At 36.8% G+C, this 13,155-nt stretch overlaps 1 protein-coding gene across 2 annotated transcripts in view; it reads left to right on the top strand.

Annotated features, from left to right (window-relative positions):
- cert1b (ceramide transporter 1b) overlaps positions 1–12,658 on the top strand; it is a 46,342-nt gene extending 33,684 nt beyond the window's left edge. The window contains exons 6-18 of one of the 2 annotated variants that reach the window (XM_039661076.2): positions 267–350; positions 1,218–1,375; positions 3,758–3,850; positions 3,943–4,029; positions 6,940–7,032; positions 7,162–7,242; positions 8,015–8,110; positions 8,869–9,001; positions 9,109–9,179; positions 9,252–9,380; positions 9,753–9,882; positions 9,999–10,133; positions 12,398–12,658. In XM_039661076.2, coding sequence (XP_039517010.2) covers positions 267–350; positions 1,218–1,375; positions 3,758–3,850; positions 3,943–4,029; positions 6,940–7,032; positions 7,162–7,242; positions 8,015–8,110; positions 8,869–9,001; positions 9,109–9,179; positions 9,252–9,380; positions 9,753–9,882; positions 9,999–10,126 — 1,283 coding nt within the window. In that variant the 3' untranslated portion in view covers positions 10,127–10,133; positions 12,398–12,658. The remainder of the gene's footprint in view (positions 1–266; positions 351–1,217; positions 1,376–3,757; positions 3,851–3,942; positions 4,030–6,939; positions 7,033–7,161; positions 7,243–8,014; positions 8,111–8,868; positions 9,002–9,108; positions 9,180–9,251; positions 9,381–9,752; positions 9,883–9,998; positions 10,134–12,397) is intronic. The other variant, XM_039661077.2, reaches the window with a different exon arrangement.
- Positions 12,659–13,155: the final 497 nt, after the last annotated feature.

Here is a 13,155-nt window from a genome sequence, read left to right as displayed (position 1 = left end):
ATTCAGACTGCAGCAACATCCAGATTCGTCTGCATTGGTGCGGATCCTCTCGCTCTCTCTGGATGCATCTGTTGTTATAGCACAAGGGCCTGTTGATTCACACAAATGATCAACTGCCTCTTTTGTTTGCCCTAGTCCTTCCCCTGTACAGTATGCGTCTACAGTAGACTCTCAGTGTGTGAATGGGCCGATCTGGGCACCACCAACCACTGGTCAATGAGTTCACTCTGACTCTCTCTGTGTGTGTGTTTGTGTTCTCATCTCAGTCGTGGAGGATGATGAAGATGATTTTCCTACCACTCGCTCGGATGGAGAATTCCTGCATAACAATAATGGCAGCAAGGAGAAACGTGAGTGTGAGCACATTCTGATTTCTGCGTTTGTGAAAATTCAGCAGGTTTCACGCTCAATCAATTCTCTCTGATTCAGCTCGAGGACACGGTACTGGGGCGGCACTGACAATTTTAGCAGTTTGTCCATTTAATTTACTCCAGTGATCTAGTAATTTGAGCCTATTGTTATGATTTGTGTGTAACCTATAACATAAAGTCAGCATTTCTCCATTTGAACTGCGTTTGAGATGTTTTCAGTGAGTTATGCATTTATGCATTGCTTTGTTTTTTAATGGAAAAATGATATGGCTAAATTGTATGTGGCCATCACACCACATCAGCAACGTGTCCCAACCAAGTCTTTATTAAAAAAAAATATTGTGAAGCAATAAAGTCACAGCCTATATATATGTATGTATAAAAATACATCTTAAATAATTTATCTATTTTATATTAATATATTAAACATATATGAATATATGAATTTAAAATACACAACTAATTAAAAATATATATATATGTGTGAGTGTGTGTGAGTGTGTGTATATATATATATATATATATATATAAATAATTAAAATACATACAGTACATATTAATGTAACCTAAAATACTTTGAAATATAACTGGGCAACTACTGATAGTGGTTAGGAATAAAAAGAATAACATGGAAGTGATTTTGTTTTATCGCTTCATAATAATAGTAATAATAAATACCGGTATTATTGTTATTGATAAAGCGCCTTTCAGCACCTCAAGTTCGATTGATGTTTGTTACATCGTGCCTGCTTTGGACACTGTGTAACCCTGTCTAGTAAAATAATGTATTTAAGATTAATCTCCAAAGACAAGAGTGTGACTGAATTGGTTCTCTCTCCCCATCAGTATTCCAGTGTTTGAGTCATAAAGGCATTAATGGGATAGATTTTAAAGGAGAGGCCATCACTTTCAAGGCGACCACGGCGGGGATCTTGGCCACACTTTCTCACTGCATCGACCTGATGGTGAAGAGAGAGGACAGCTGGCAGAAGAGACTGGATAAGGTACGAGACATGTCTGAAGCTCGTCCTTGAGCTACTAAAATCATGAGAGGGATGTTGTATCTGTCAGAGTCACTATCACAACAGCAATATGTCAACCGCCTGAGGGCTGAATCACAGAGCGAAACCTCACAGTGCACATCAGCCCTGGCAATTCACCGGCTGCAGAAGTTATAAGATTGCTAGAAATGTTATGTATTGATGCTATAGGGCTTCCTACTAATCAACTAATCATCTAGAGCAATAGTCAGCTTCAGTTTCAGTGTGACCTTTCACATTCTTGCAGTTTCAAATGGATTTCATATAAAAATAATGCCAGCCGTTGCAGCCTAGTTTGTGCAGACTAGTGTGTCAAATTGAAATTAGAAATGTTTCCTTAAACCAACTATTCCAACTATTCTAACTAGAATGAAGTAATTACTTTAACTGAAATAAAAAAAACTAAAAAATACTAAAACTTAAACTAAATGAAAGTAAAAAATGAAAATAAAAAGATAAAATTAGCAAATGTTAATAAATTCTATATAAATAATTCTAAAATAAAACTGGTGTAATCTAGACTAATCTGATAAAAGATGTCTTCTGTCAGAGTTTGATTCAATCAGAATGTTTTGTGACTAATGTGACTGGACTCTATTGTTTTATTAATATGCAGCAAACATCATCAGATTTTCAGACCTGCATTTCAGCCTCCTGTTTTAACTACTGTAGTTATAGACCATTTCACAAGATGTAAACAACACTGGTCCAGAAGCACTTCCTGTTTCAGTTTTTTAACACTACATAAAAGCTGGGATAAAATACAACCAACAGAACATTTAAAACTGAATCAAAAAGTTAAACAAACATCTTTAAGATGTTTTCTTTACATGTGAAATAAAGAAAACAGTTTCAAACTGAAACAGGAAGTGCTTCTGGACCAGTGTTGTTTACATCTTGTGAAATGGTCTATTAGGGCTGGGTATTGACACAGATTTCACAATTCGATTCGATTTCGATTCACAAGCTTGCAATTCGATTCGATTTCGATTCTGATTCGATTCAATATTGATTATTTTGGATATCAGTTACAATAAATGGCAAATTTTCTCAAGGAAATCAAATCTCTTAACTAATGCTGTAAACTATGGGAGTCTAGTTGTAGCCTACTAGGCTTCATTAGCCTAATATGAAGGTAATAATGAACTGTTTTGTAGCTATACAAACACTTAAATTACACTTTTATTTATTTTTATAGTAAGAAGATTATATGAAATATAAACATTTAAATGGTGGCTGTCATAAAAACTTGCCATTTATTCAAATATGCATTAAATATTGAAGAACATTAAGATTATAATGCATATGTAATATGGTGTATAGTTAAATGCTCCTCTTTAAAGTTATTTTCTCTAGCTGACTAACGAGTTTATGTGGGTTTTCTGAGGTAAATATGAAGATGCATGACATTGATTACAAGCTGTTTAACTGACGTCTTTCCTCGGTTGAAACGCTGATTGAGCGAATCAATGTGACATGATACGGATTTCGATAAGTTGTACTCTATCTTGTAACACACTTTCAGATGCTCATTCATGTTTATTTCGCGCTGTAACTGGTATTATTAACCCGGAAGAGAGATCAGCGTTGCTGCTTCTCTTGAGCTGCGCCAGAGCGATCTCACGCCACAGCGCCAAAACAAAATTTATGTTTTTGAATTTCTAAAGAAAATGGACGTAATTTGAAAATTGAGACTCAATTTCAATATTTTCATTTCAATAGTAACAAAGGACAAAGATTATTGTGATTTTTTTTTTTGGGTGCGTGCAGCCGCGATACAATGTTCCATTCATTCAAATGAAACAGGACGACTAATCGATTCTTGAGATTTAAGAATCGATATCGGTTCGTAAAAATGAGAATCGATTAATATCGAGAAATCGATATTTCTTACCCAGCCCTAGTAGTTATATAGTGAACCAATTTTTACTACCATGTTAAATCACTATACTGCTGCTTCAGCATATTCAGCAAGTGCTGGTTATTTCCACGAAACAAATCATATCTGACAGTTTGAGCATCGTTTTGGTGATGGTGTGCTTATAAACATGGAAAGCTGTTGTTTCTGTGAATGACCGCTGCGGTATCTTTGCCAGAGAAGTTAATCCAGCAGTTTTAGTGGGTTTAGGTGTGAAAGTGGCGAGCGTGTGTTACAGAGATTGAGCTGAATGTGTCGCAGTCAGCAGCATTCAGCACAATACTGACATCTACAATCAGAACAATGGAGCGCTTCACAACAATCCTGCACCTATACAGTCTCTCGCTCTGCCCACATCTACTCAAGCCAAGACATTAAACATTACGGCAGCAGAGTGTTTAGTCAGCTAAAGTCTCATGCTTCTACAGGAGATGGAGAAGAGGAGGAGGGTGGAAGAAGCGTATAAATCCGCTCTGAGTGAGCTGAAGAAGAAGTCTCATTTCGGAGGGCCCGATTACGAGGTGGGTTCGGTTTCTGTACGTGCGCTAATGCCTGCGGAACTTAAAAACAGAAGTGAAGCGTATTAAGATGTTCTTCTGGTTCTGTCCATCAGGAGGGTCCGAACAGCCTGATCAATGAAGACGAGTTCTTTGATGCCGTGGAGGCCGCTCTGGACCGACAAGACAAAATAGAAGAGCAGGTGTGTTATTACAGACAGCTCTGATGCAGAATGTGAATATGTGTGTGTGTGTATATTAGGGGTGTGATGGTTCAAATGACTCACGGTTCAGTTTTTATCACGGTTTTATGGTTCGGTATGTGCTATGTTCAGGGGAAAAAGGACTACTCTCCATTTAAAAAAACAAAAAAAAAACAAATAATTCAACTACAAGCAACAACACAAATAAATGAATACAATAGAGCAAATTTACAAATAAAATAAACAAGTAATTGAAGTAATCAAATGTAAAACAACATTGCATATAATCTTCATTATTAAAGTTACAAAAGCTATTCAGCCAAGAGGAGTGAGTGATTTTCTTGTCTTTTGTTGTTTGATTGACATTAAACACACACAGACAGCAGTAATATCAGGCTGCTGTCCCTTTAAGATGGATCTAGTGTACTGATACACATGCGTTGTCTTCTGTTCAATCGGCCAGCTTTTATTTGAAATGGAAATCTTTTGTAACTATAAATGTCACTTTTAACCAGTAAATTTCCTTGCTAAATAAATAGTATTAATTTCTTAAAAATAAATAAATAAATAAATAAATAAATATTTGTTAGCCTCATGCCTGTTTAGAATCTGAGATGCATGATTTATTCAAAAGTCTTAAATTTGATTTTGAAAACTGCAGAAACACTGCTGATTGCAATTTTAATCTGGGACACATTAACCAAATGACATGTTGCTTTTGGGAGCCCTCAAACCGTATTCACTTTATAGCCCTTAAAGGGGAAATGAAGCGGTGAATCAAGTTTACATGATTTACAAGATGGATTTCCAATATAATCAACAATTATATAAGGAACATTACAAATGTAAATATTTAGAAGAAAAAAAGAAAAAACTTTGTATCTTTCGCCGCCAGGGCGCCGCCATTGTGCAGGTGACGTCACAGGGTTGGTTGGCTCAAGTTTAACAGGCTCTGGGCATTGAAAATCGCGACATCAAACTGTGTTTACGCCAGTGTTTTGACCGCGAACGACTAATGTTAGGTACAGATATTAGACAAAAAGACGACGTCTCAAGTTATATGTTGACAAACTGCACATAGAAACATTGTTCGCGATGTCTGCCGTCAGATATTCCCGTCTCGTCAATAACATGTAAGTTAGCACGTATTTGTTAAAGGAGAAATGAAACGTCCATATTTTCGCACTGGTAGTGCTAGTAACGTTAGCTACAGCCTACATATACTAGGAAAAAGTGTCTCCGCTCTGACATCCTTCAGGGAAAGCATCGCTGCTTCCACACGTCTAACTCCAGGCACAGCATGGTAAACGTGCGCGCTGGTGATGCAGAATTGACAACGCAACACATGCTCAAGATCAACCTCTTGACAACAGATGGACTTTGACACGGAGGGCATCGCAGGACAACAGCCACACTGACACCTGGTAAGTTAGCGTTGCAAACCCGCTCTCCGCCCCAAACCACCACTGACTGTTCTACACAGCAACGTAACTTACATGGTGTTGACGAGACGGGAATATCTGACGGCAGACATCGCGAACAATGTTTCTATGTGCAGTTTGTCAACATATAACTTGAGACGTCGTCTTTTTGTCTAATGACTGTACCTAACATTAGTCGTTCGCGGTCAAAACACTGGCGTAAACACAGTTTGATGTCGCGATTTTCAATGCCCAGAGCCTGTTAAACTTGAGCCAACCAACCCCGTGACGTCACCTGCACAATGGCGGCGCCCTGTCGGCGAAAGATACAAAGTTTTTTTCTTTTTTTCTTCTAAATGTTTACATTTGTAATGTTTCTTTTATAATTGTTGATTATATTGGAAATCCATCTTGTAAATCATGTAAACTTGATTCACTGCTTCATTTCCCCTTTAATCCTGTAATTGTGGACACTGAGGACTCAGGTGTGATCCTAATTTTTATTTATTATAAATGTTATATCACTGTCTTCGATAAAGTTTTGTCTATCCATTTATGGTGGGTTTTTTGTATTTTGGGGGTATTTTTGAATTTATTTACTTCAAAAAGTACCATATTTTCTATGCAAATTATTTTTATGTTTTATAACTACATTAAAATATCATTCCAATAAGTTCTTAGAGCTAAAACTGTGACTTTGCTGTCACCTGGTGTCTTATTTTGGCTTATTTTAGAATGCTCTAAATCAGGGGTTCTCAACTCCAGTCCTCGCGACCCACTGCTCTGCATATTGTGTATGTCTCCCTTACTTAACACACCTGATTCAGATCCTCAGCTCGTTAAGATAGACTCTACGGCTATCCTAACGAGCTGAGGATCTGAATCAGGTGTGTTAAATAAGGGAGACATACACAATATGCAGAGCAGTGGGTCTCGAGGACTGGAGTTGAGAACCCCTGCTCTAAATGATAGTTTTCCCCATTCATTTCTATGGGTGCCCATTTTTGACCCAAATACAAGATTAAGGAGTTTTTTTCACCCACTTAACATTGTAGAATTGAGTCAAAAAAAAATGTGTGTGTTCAGGAGGCAAACTTTGGAAAAGTAGCCAAGTCTTGTACCACTCAGATCAAGGGAAGTATTTTTTTTTTAAATAAATTAAAACTATTTTGCCCACATTTGTCCAGAATACGGTTTTAGGGTTAAAAGCATCTGCCAAATGTAAGTGTAAAATATAGTAGCTTTATAAATGTAAATGGAAAACAGTTTATAGTTGATTTATTATCTCAGTATGTCTCATGATACATCAGTGTGCTCAATTGTAAGGAAAACAAATGATTATTAACATTTCACCATCCAAAGCAATAATGGAAACAATCAAGTTCCGCCCTAATTAATTTTCCATTGATTATTCAGTTTCACTTTGAAGTACGGCACATTATGGAAGTTAATAATGTGTGTAATCATTAACATGTGTTTGTTTTTATAGTCTCAGTGTGAGAAGAGCAGGATACTGAGGAGTAATTCAGTGCCTTCAGGAGACGCCTACTCCACCGTGGGCTCGCACCGATTCACTGAGAAGGTGAGTTTGTTCTTCTTCATGGTCTTCTCATCACGATCATCTTCCTGTGTCCCTGTCGTCTCAGTCCATTTTCTTTATTTCTGCACTCCTGATGAAGCTGCATTTCTCTCTTCTTCCTCACCTGTGTAGCCCCTCTCTCGCCCTTCCTCTCCCTCATCTTCTGCTGTAGTCTTCACTCCTTCACTCTATGAGCACCGATTCAGTGCTGAGGTAACAGCGCCCTCTAGCACACTCATTATAAGCTGGTGACTGGACGTTACATTACTACAGTAGATGCATTTGCAGCTATTTGCGGGCATATACATTTACACCACATTAAAACCACATTGTCTGCCTTGTTACCTCTATTTTCTTCTGTCCTTGTGTGTTTTTGTGCTTTTTGAAATTATAGCTAATGATACTTTTTGAAATCATAATTTCCACATTCAGTAATTTCCTGGAACTATCTTGCTTTTTAAGTCACCATGACATCAAAATGAAGCAAATTTGCTTTCTTATTTCATGTTCCTGGTTTCATTATTAAATCACATGGTCTTATGTGTAAAATAAAATGTTTGCATGTTTGTACTATGTAAATAAATGAAGTAGTTGTAGTAATACTTTAGTTATACAGGTGTATATATATACTTAAGCCAATAATGTCTTAGTAAGATCATATTTAATGTTTGGTTATGATCAAAGCTCTTTTGTTTTAATTATAGGGTTCATATTTGATACTCGCATTTTAAATAGCGGTTTCGTCATTTGTATTTGATCATTTAGTGTTGTATCTGACGCAGCCTTTCTAAACCCAGCAATTTAATGCCTGTAATAAAGTTTACAGTCATAATATAATAAACCCAGCAATTTAATGAAAGTAATTCAGAAAGTGTTGCTGATGCGTTTTCATTAGTTTTACTGCTCAGTTTTAATGTTCTTTATTTAGATCCTTTTAAATGAGGGAATGACCTCTGACCTTCTTGTTGTGCTTTGTTTTGGGCAGGTGGAGGAGATGGTGAAGAATCACATGACCTACTCTCTGCAGGATGTGGGTGGAGACGCTAACTGGCAGCTCGTGGTGGAGGAGGGAGAGATGAAGGTGAGCTCAACAGTACGGCCACATACAGGACACAGCACAGAACAGTGACCGTACGGAAAGAGAGTAGTTCAAATGATTTAAACGTACACTCTTTACCCTAATATTTGTGCTTGTATTTGGTAGCATGTTATATTAGTATTTGTTAATGTTTTAAATTCAGTTTTATTTTTATATTTCAGACTTTCATTTTAATTTATCATTTTTATTAGTTTTTTTTTTAATATTTATTTTTTATTTCAGTTTTGGTTTTCTCTAATGTGTTTTTAGTTTTTTCAGCTTTCATTTTAATTTTTAGTTTAAATTAACACTTGTTTTAGTTTACTAATATTATATATATATATATATAATTTCAGTTTTATTTTAAGTTGATGTTTATAGTTGGGTTTTATTTTTATATTTTTTAGCTTTCTTTTTTGATTTTAGTTTAGATGTTTGTTTTTTGTTTTTATTATTTATATTATTTTTATTATGTATATTTTATTTTAGTTTTAGAATTAATTTATTTCAGTTAGTTCTTTAAAACAACATTTCTTATTTTCAGTTAGTTGAATGTTTTCATCTAATATTTATATTTAATTTTTATTTCAAAATGTTTTTAAAAAATGTAGTTTTTTTTTTTTGTTAACAATATCATTTCCATGTATGTTTGTACCTCATCATGACATTAGCTTAGCATCTTATGATGATCAAACTTTAAAACTGAAACTCAATCTAATGTGTGTGTGTGTGTGTGTGTGTGTTCTCTCTCTTTGTTTCAGGTGTACCGGAGGGAGGTGGAGGAGAACGGGATTGTGCTGGACCCACTGAAGGCCACACACTCTGTCAAAGGGGTCACAGGTCATGAGGTCTGCCACTATTTCTGGGACACGGATGTCCGTAATGATTGGGAGAGTGAGTACACACGCACACACACACACACACACACATACATACACACACACAGAACTACATGCAGCTCATCTGGCATCATTTATATTAGGTCTCGTTTTTGTCTCCAGCTACTGTTGAAAACTTCAGCGTAGTGGAAACGTTGTCGGATAACGCCGTCATCATCTACCAGACTCATAAGGTGAGAAGAGTGTGTGAGTGACACTGGGCTCAGTGGAAGAGCAGTTCCTCATGTTGTGTTTTCCTCGTGCAGAGAGTGTGGCCGGCATCCCAGAGAGACGTCCTGTATCTGTCTGCCATCCGCAAGATCGTGGCCAATAACGAGAACGATCCAGACACGTGGCTCGTCTGCAACTTCTCAGTCGACCACGAGAATGCCCAGGTGAGTCGGTCTCTATGGCAACCGCTGAGTCGGCATGTTTATGATTAACCAAGCAGCAGTTCATTGAGTTTACAGGGTTATGTTGACAGGAAACCTTTCAAATTGATTCAGATTTTGTGCATTTGCTGCAAAGTTACTTGATCCACTAATACCAACACTTTCTTTTCTCTTCTGTTTTTTTGTTATTATAAAAAAAAAGGACCTGTACTGCGTTAGATTAAACTGAGAGGGGTCATGGCACTTGCATATTGTGTCCTACTGTTAGTTTAACTCTTGTTCTCATTTGTAAGTCGCTTTGGATAAAAGCGTCTGCTAAATGAACAAATGTAAATGTTAGTGACTCATTGTTTGATTGTTTTTGTCTTCATGCAGCCAAACAACAGATGTGTGCGTGCTAAAATCAACATTGGGATGATCTGCCAAACGCTGGTCAGTCCACCAGAGGGCAACAAAGAGATCAGCAGAGACAACATCCTGTGCAAAATCACATATGTGGCCAACGGTACTCTCTAACATATAATCTCTATCAAATAGATAATAAAATATAGAAATAACATAAAAATTATATATATATATATATATGAATGCTGACTGGACGTTTGTCTGTTGTTGTGTCAGTGAATCCTGGCGGCTGGGCTCCTGCGTCTGTCCTGAGGGCCGTGGCCAAGAGAGAATATCCCAAATTCCTCAAGCGCTTCACTTCCTACGTCCAGGAGAAAACTGCCGGGAAGCCCATTCTCTTCTGAGCACCAGGTACATCAAACTACAGCACACGAGGACCAGTTTCATGTCAACAGTCAAAAAGATATCAGGCAGAGTTAAAGCTACACACTCTGTCTGCTCTAAAATACAGATTAGTATTGTAGGTTCATCAAAATGTCTTTGGGTAATGTAAATACATGGTTTGGACGAGGGTTTTTTTTTTTTTAACTGTTAATTTTCATTACAATTTTTTAAAAAAATTCTTATTATTTTCAGATATAAAAATAGTAAACATTTGTTTATGCACAAATACCTTAAGAAATGTATTACACATTGTAAATGTTAGTTAATGCACGTTAAATCATGTTAAAGGTGCATTGTGTAATATTTGTAATAATGCAATATAGTATACATAACTATGTGTTCAGTGGAGTATAAAGACCTTACTTAATGATCCGTTGTGTTTTATTACCGCGGGTCCCCTTACATTGAAATGCGCTGACATGTTTCTACAGTAGCCCTGAGCGGACGAACGTGCTTCTTCACTGTGTTCTTTGTGCAAGGAAGCTAACTAAAATCAGCGGATAAAACACAGACACACTGATAAACAAGTAAAAATAATATTCGCAATATTATATCGTTTCACTGAATAATGAAGTAAACCTAATTTCTTAATTTATATTTGTAAAGAAACCTCATTGCTTAAAGGATTAGTTCACTTTTGAAAAAACTTTTGCTGATAAATTACTCACCCCCATGTCATCCAAGATGTCCATGTCTTTCTTTCCTCAGTCGAAAAGAAATTAAGGTTTTTGATGAAAACATTCCAGGATTTTTCTCCTTATAATGGACTTCATTGGGAACCAGGTCCAACCGAGGTCCAAACGACAGTTAATAACAGTTTCAGATGCAGCTTCAAATCTTTAAAGTCTTTAAACGACACCAGACGATGAATAAGGGTCTTATCATGCGAAACGATCGGTTATTTCAATGCTTATTCCAAAAATTTAACTTTTCTAAGGACAAATGCTAGCCTAGCTCTATTCTGTGAGGCGCGTTTGTAACGTCACGTAATACGTAATTACGTTCAAAAGGTCACGGGCGATGTAGCCGGAAGCTGTAATGTAGCTGTAATTTTTTATATTAAAAAAAATAACGAAATCTGATTGTTGGATAAAGCCAGGTTCAAAATTCCTTTTTCATTGTGTTCACATATTAGATGAGAAAAAAATTACAGAGGGATAATGGATAACTACTTTTGTTATCCTGTAAATCAGAATATGAAGAGTTCAGATGCAAAAGCCTCTAAATGCCATTTGAAATTTTCTTCTAGAATGATCATTTTTATCAAGCTTGTATATTTAAGTTCAGTAATTTCACTTAAATGGCAATGATAATTACCTATTAATTGTTATTTAAGTGAAATTACTGAACTTAAATATACAAGTTTGATAAAAAATCATCATTAAAGAAGAAAATTTCAAATGGCATTTAGAGGCTTTTGCATCTGAACTCTTCATATATTTACACAGAATATATATATATATGTTTTTTGGAATAAAATGTTACATAAATCAGGCTAGGAATAATATATTTACAAATCCCTCAGTAAATGTCTTCATAATATAACTAGGTACAAGACTGGAAAGTTTGGTGTATAGAGGTGCTACTGAAGTGGAGATTTCGTACTTGGAGTATGAGATGAAAGTCATTTTGAGAAAACTGGCCTTAAAGATTTAGCATCAGCCAATGAGATCGCACATTTAGAGTTAAATCCCCCCCTTTTACTTTCACGATTGGTTGCTGATAAAAAGGAAATGACCATATTTGGATCCGACAGCGTTGTACAGGAGAAAGAGAGCTTTCTAACGGTGTGTGTGTGATGACAGGGTGCAGATCGCTGAGCAGCAGGATGATTTATAACGACAACTTTTGAAGAATTTATGAGAAATCTACAGACGCAAACATAACAAGTAGTAAGTGTAGTAAAATAAAGACCTAAATGTGTATTTCAGACTTTTTTTCACCACAAGTCTGAAAGAAGATTTTGAAGACAAAATTGACCAGTGAAAAAAAAAACGATGTTTTTGCCCGCCGTGTCTCGCCTTAACTGGCTACTCTCTGCTTCCTGTCGGCCACCGTAACTTCTGTGGGGTGCAATTCACAACCTTACCACTAGATGCTTCTATAAATTACACACTGCACCTTTAACTACTGGGGCTTTATTGTAACGTGTTAATGTTATTATGTATTGAATATGTTGTTATTATAGTGTAATAGATGATTAATGGTTGTTTTTGATCTGTCCTCTGCAGTTCTGCTGTCAGTGTGTCTGAGCGCGTCCAGTTCCCACACACTCCTGCAGTCACACAGAAGACTCGTGGCCCACCGGCAGACGCTTGAAGCCCTTCTGTAGCGCCACACTAGTTCACACAGGCCCGTGTTTCTGCCAGAGGGCTATATTGAGACAAGTATATATATGTATGTATGTAAGTAAGTGAGATGGGAATTATATATATATATATCAGAGAGTTTTGATGCTGAACACACGAGACCGGCTGTTTTAGTCCTGATTATTAGTGTTTTTCTGTTTAGAACAAACATTTCAGCTTTGCTTTCATTGTCCTCGTATAATCGTCATCGTTCAGTATGGAATGGTAGGCATGTTTGTGAATGACCTGTGGACCTGCCTTTCGTCTCGACGTTCGCCGTCTCTTTGATGAAGCGCAGAATCTGACGCTGACGAAGAGCTGGTATGGACGATTCTTTTCCCCCACGGTGTAATCTTTAGTTATATCCGCGTGTCAGCAGCTGACGTACCGTAGCACAATTACAGATCCATCGCGACAGGCAAACGATTTTAATACGTCGGACGGACTTTGCGCGCAGATTATTTGTAAATAATTTCATTATTGCTTAAGATCGTCAGTCGATGCTTTTACCTGACTAATCCAACTCCATATGCCTTAGTGTGTGTGTGTGAGTGTGTGTGTGTGTGTGTGTGTGAGAGAGAAAGAGAGAGAGCGATGAGAAGTGCGTATTGCACTCGAAACATTTCTAGAAAGTGCCTCAT

This window comes from Pimephales promelas, chromosome 19 (genome assembly GCF_988280905.1).
Source record: "Pimephales promelas chromosome 19, fPimPro1.hap1.1, whole genome shotgun sequence".
NCBI classification, from domain to species: Eukaryota; Metazoa; Chordata; class Actinopteri; order Cypriniformes; family Leuciscidae; genus Pimephales; species Pimephales promelas.
The sequence above is the reverse complement of the archived record's forward strand: the minus strand, read 5'-3'. Positions and strand labels throughout refer to the sequence as shown.